Here is a 4,142-nt window from a genome sequence, read left to right as displayed (position 1 = left end):
AACTCTGACAACTAATAAATACACTATCAATGTATTGTATACTCATAAACGAGTTTGCTAGCTAAAATTACCTAGGAAGAACAGAACAATAACGTCAAACTATACAGATTAAACAAGAAAATCATGTAGGATGCAGACCGCGAGTGGAACAAACATAACACTAAGCTCAAATCCACACAGAAGAGAAAAGAAAATTTACCAAGTAGGAGTTTTCATTCTATTTCTAGAAAATGAAGTGATCAATGGAAACATATTATACAGACAGCTAAGGTCATCCCAAATTAGCCATAGAATAAGCAAGGAAAATTAACAACAAAAGAAACATTCTTTGTGACCCGAGAAGAATGGAAAGGGTCGGAGATACCGTTGAGGGAAAGGGAGAAGGTTACATCCTGCTCTGTGGGTTGTGAACACCGTTTCCAGGTCGCATGATGGCAGCAGCAAGCAGAGCTTGTCATCTGGCAAGAACTTAGCAAGGTAGACGGTGCAGTTGAAGGGCTGCTTGTTGCCAAGGATCACAGATCACGACGTAGAGGAAGGACGAGGGAGAGGTGGGACGGCAACAAGAGGAGCTGAGGCGGCAACAAGCGGAGCTTGTTGTCTGGTCACAACATAGGGGGAGCTCTCATGGAGGTGGAAGGACTGCTAGAGCTAGCGCTGGAGCCTGTCGGGGTCGATGGGGAGGTGGCGGCCGTGGACAAAGAAGAAGGGAGAAGCGACATTAGGGCGTGGAGGAGAAGGGAGTTGTGATGGAATTAGGTTTTGTTCGTATTTTATGTGTTTCTCTTATTTTTTTATTCATTTTTTTCCATGTAAGATTTGCTGACTGTATCTTGGAGAGTTTCGTGCCTTTCTTTCCCTCTGCGTATCATTTCTCCTTATCATCCTGTCCTTTCCAATAGCTTGGCCATGCCTATATGTACCTAGGTCAGATCACATTCATATATATATATATATATATATATATATATATATATATATATATATATATATATATATATATATTTGCTTAGAAAATCCATCTCCACCATTGTTCCCTCCAATATTCTTTCTCTTGCTACTAATTAATCAGTGTAAATGAATATTGGAGAACGAAAAGCTAGCTCGATGGAGTTGATGATGAGGCTGAAGATTTAAGTAGAGGTGTAAATAAGTCAAGTCGTTCATGAACTATTCGAAACTCGATTCGATAAAAGTTCGTTTGAACTTATTTAATGAGGCTCGTTAAGATAAACAAATTAAACTCAAACTTCACAATATTCAGGTCTTTAGCTCATGAACATGTTCATTAGTAAACTCATGAATAAACTTTTAAATGAAAAAATAATAGTTTTGATATTGAATTTATAAATTTTACACTCTAATTATGAAAAATATAGATAAATATATTAAATTTATTTATTAGAATAAAATTATAAATTTTAATAAGAATATTATAATTTTCTCTATATATATAATTTAGTTTTTAATAAGTATTTAAATTTATAATTTATATTTATTAAGATCGTTTAGGTTAAATAAAAGCTCGAATAAGCTCATGAGCTATGAATATATTCGTTAAATAAAACTTGAGCTCGGTTCAATTGTAAACAAGTGAAACTCAAACATTCAAGAGTTCGACTCGGCTCGGCTCGGCTCGATTACACTCCTAAGTTTAAGTACTTATATATGTAAATGATGCAATAATTAAATCTGCAGGAATTAACTTCCATTACTGAAAAAATATAATTAGGAGAAACAATTAAAGTTAACACCAAACGATCGAATTAATTCCATATTTTTTATCAGGAAAAGATGTTCATATATTGAAATTGACCTTTAACCGATCAGTCTATGTTTGTTCGGAAGTCAAAATCATTTATGGAATGATGAACTGTGAACACAAAGGAATACGTGAAAAATATCTTTCATGGGACCGAGTTCAAATCTTTCATGCTTTATACTTCTAAAGTATTTGCTATGGCATTAATTATATCGAGGTACGTACGTACAATAATTTAAGCATGATCCAACGGAAAGCACACTAACAATGATTTATACGTTGAAAACCTCCATAAAATTTACGTGTAATACATTAGAATCTCTCTGTCTCTCTCTCGTACTCACTTTATTCTTTCAGACTCTTTTAAATAAATAAATCTGAATTGACCTCCCACTCGATATAAAAATAAATGTATTAATATCAAAAGAAAATAAATATAGTTTTGTTAGACTCAAAGACATTATCATTAGTTTATAACGTCAAGACGGCTCCATCGCAGTTTTCTCCAGCTCCGCCGCGCCGCCCGGATTTGATGACGGTGTTTCCTTGCACTTGGACGACGTCACGGCCGATCCTCCGCTGTCCTTGGGCCGCCTTCTATGCGAATGCTTGGGGATCGCCGGCGCATCCTGCGAGGCCGCCACATCCTTCTTCCGTCCCCGCCTGCTCTTCTTCGTCCCTCCATCTGCCACTTCAGAACCAGAGATGGCCGGTGTTTCGTCGGATTTCGGCCGTCTCGAATGCCGCGGCCTAGTGGAATCGTCGCCGGCGGGGGATTCTTCGGTCCCTCGGCTCAAGAAGTCGGCGCCTTAAATCGTTAAAATTAAAGAAATAATTATTACGACAAATTTAAGTTAATATTCTCATTAAATTTTTTTAAAAAAAATCAGACATTTTACCTTGAGAACCCCAAGCGTCTGACGTAGAACTTTCCTTTTCTGGACTGCCAGGCGTGGAATTGATTGGAGCTGAATGGTAATCCTTCATCTGTTTGCAAAACGTTCCAAATATAACAATTTACCAATTTATATATATATATATATATATATATATATATAAAAAGAAAAATTATAAATCTACCCATCCTGGGTCCTCGACGTTGGGCCCATCGCATCCGATGTGGGCCACATGCTTGACGTCAGTTGGAAACCCAATCTGTAATTCTGGCTCTTTCTGATCTGCATCCAACAATTACTGTAATTAATAGGCACAATTTCACAATGATTCTTCGTGATGCTTCGAAGGAAACAAGTAGCACACCAAATATTTGAGAAATGTAGCGTATGGGCTTTAGGATTCCCTTCTTCATGATGGATGCTCTTGTTATAAACGTGTGGAATGTCTGCAGAGGTTCCTAATTTTACTGATCTCTATGTATCAACACTAAAACAACAGCAAAAAAACAAGTGTTATTCTAATAAATGCTGAATTTCTGAATGAAAAAAACACAGTTATGAATGGAGAAAGTTTAGTTGGGGTAAATCTTGGCTCCATCTTACCATTACATGAAGACAAAAAAACTCCTTAGCACCTCTTCACTCTCCTTATCACACCATAAATTGCTAAATAATAAAATAAAATTTAGGCGGAAGACACAAAACTGAACAGCCCAAAGCGATTCTTTGAGACGCTGGATTATTATCAATTGCAAGAAGAAGAAGAGGAAGAGGAAGAGGAAGAAGCAAGCGTGTCTAACTGGATAACTGAAGAAGAGGAAGAGGAAGAACGGATTGTGATGGTCAAATGGGAGGCATTTGATGGAGGGAGAGAGCACGGCCAGTGGAGATGGCCGTGGAATTACGGAGGAGATTTGGAAGAGAGATTATGGCTGTCTGTCTGCGATCAGTTTTAAGAAGCTGTTCTTTTATTTTATATAAAAAGTAAGGATTAGTTTGATTCGAGCCAAGAATAATTGCGTCCCTGCAAGGAACACGGAGCGAACTCCGTTGAATTAGGAGAGCGTTGAATGCTCTTTCTTTAATTCAGATTTCGATTATTCCCCTTTCTAATTATTTTTCTAATGCTACTCCACTTAAACAATGCTACAATATATATATATACACAAACACAAATAGGCCGGTTAAAAATAGAACCTTATTTCTATAGTTGCGACCGGCATCACGTGTAATATGAAATAACAGTTTTACAAAATTATTTTTCTTATTTGAGTCTATACTTTAGCAGTGTAACCATAATAATTGATAGATTAGCTCTGAAACACTTTACCAACAATTTATTTTCAAAGAATTGAAAGACATAACAAAACTAGAATTAAGTGCCATGCTTTGTTCGATTTTAAACTATAACAAACAGCAAGTCATAATAAATCAAATCACTGTAAGATAACGAATGAGTAAATAAATGATTATTGGCTTGCAAG

General features: G+C 36.5%; 1 protein-coding gene across 1 annotated transcript; it reads right to left on the bottom strand.

The window, feature by feature from the left end:
* Positions 1 to 2,124: 2,124 nt before the first annotated feature.
* On the bottom strand, positions 2,125 to 3,240 carry LOC122052810 (CRIB domain-containing protein RIC7-like). The gene is made up of 4 exons (XM_042614520.1): positions 3,023 to 3,240; positions 2,843 to 2,940; positions 2,662 to 2,749; positions 2,125 to 2,570 (listed from the first exon to the last, which is right to left on the bottom strand). Exons 1-4 carry the CDS (start codon positions 3,069 to 3,071, stop codon positions 2,242 to 2,244), a joined length of 564 nt encoding a protein of 187 aa, XP_042470454.1. The 5' UTR covers positions 3,072 to 3,240; the 3' UTR covers positions 2,125 to 2,241.
* Between the last annotated feature and the right edge of the window lie 902 nt (positions 3,241 to 4,142).

This window comes from Zingiber officinale, chromosome 3A (genome assembly GCF_018446385.1).
Source record: "Zingiber officinale cultivar Zhangliang chromosome 3A, Zo_v1.1, whole genome shotgun sequence".
NCBI lineage: Eukaryota > Viridiplantae > Streptophyta > Magnoliopsida > Zingiberales > Zingiberaceae > Zingiber > Zingiber officinale.
This window is presented reverse-complemented; position numbering and strand designations above follow the sequence as displayed.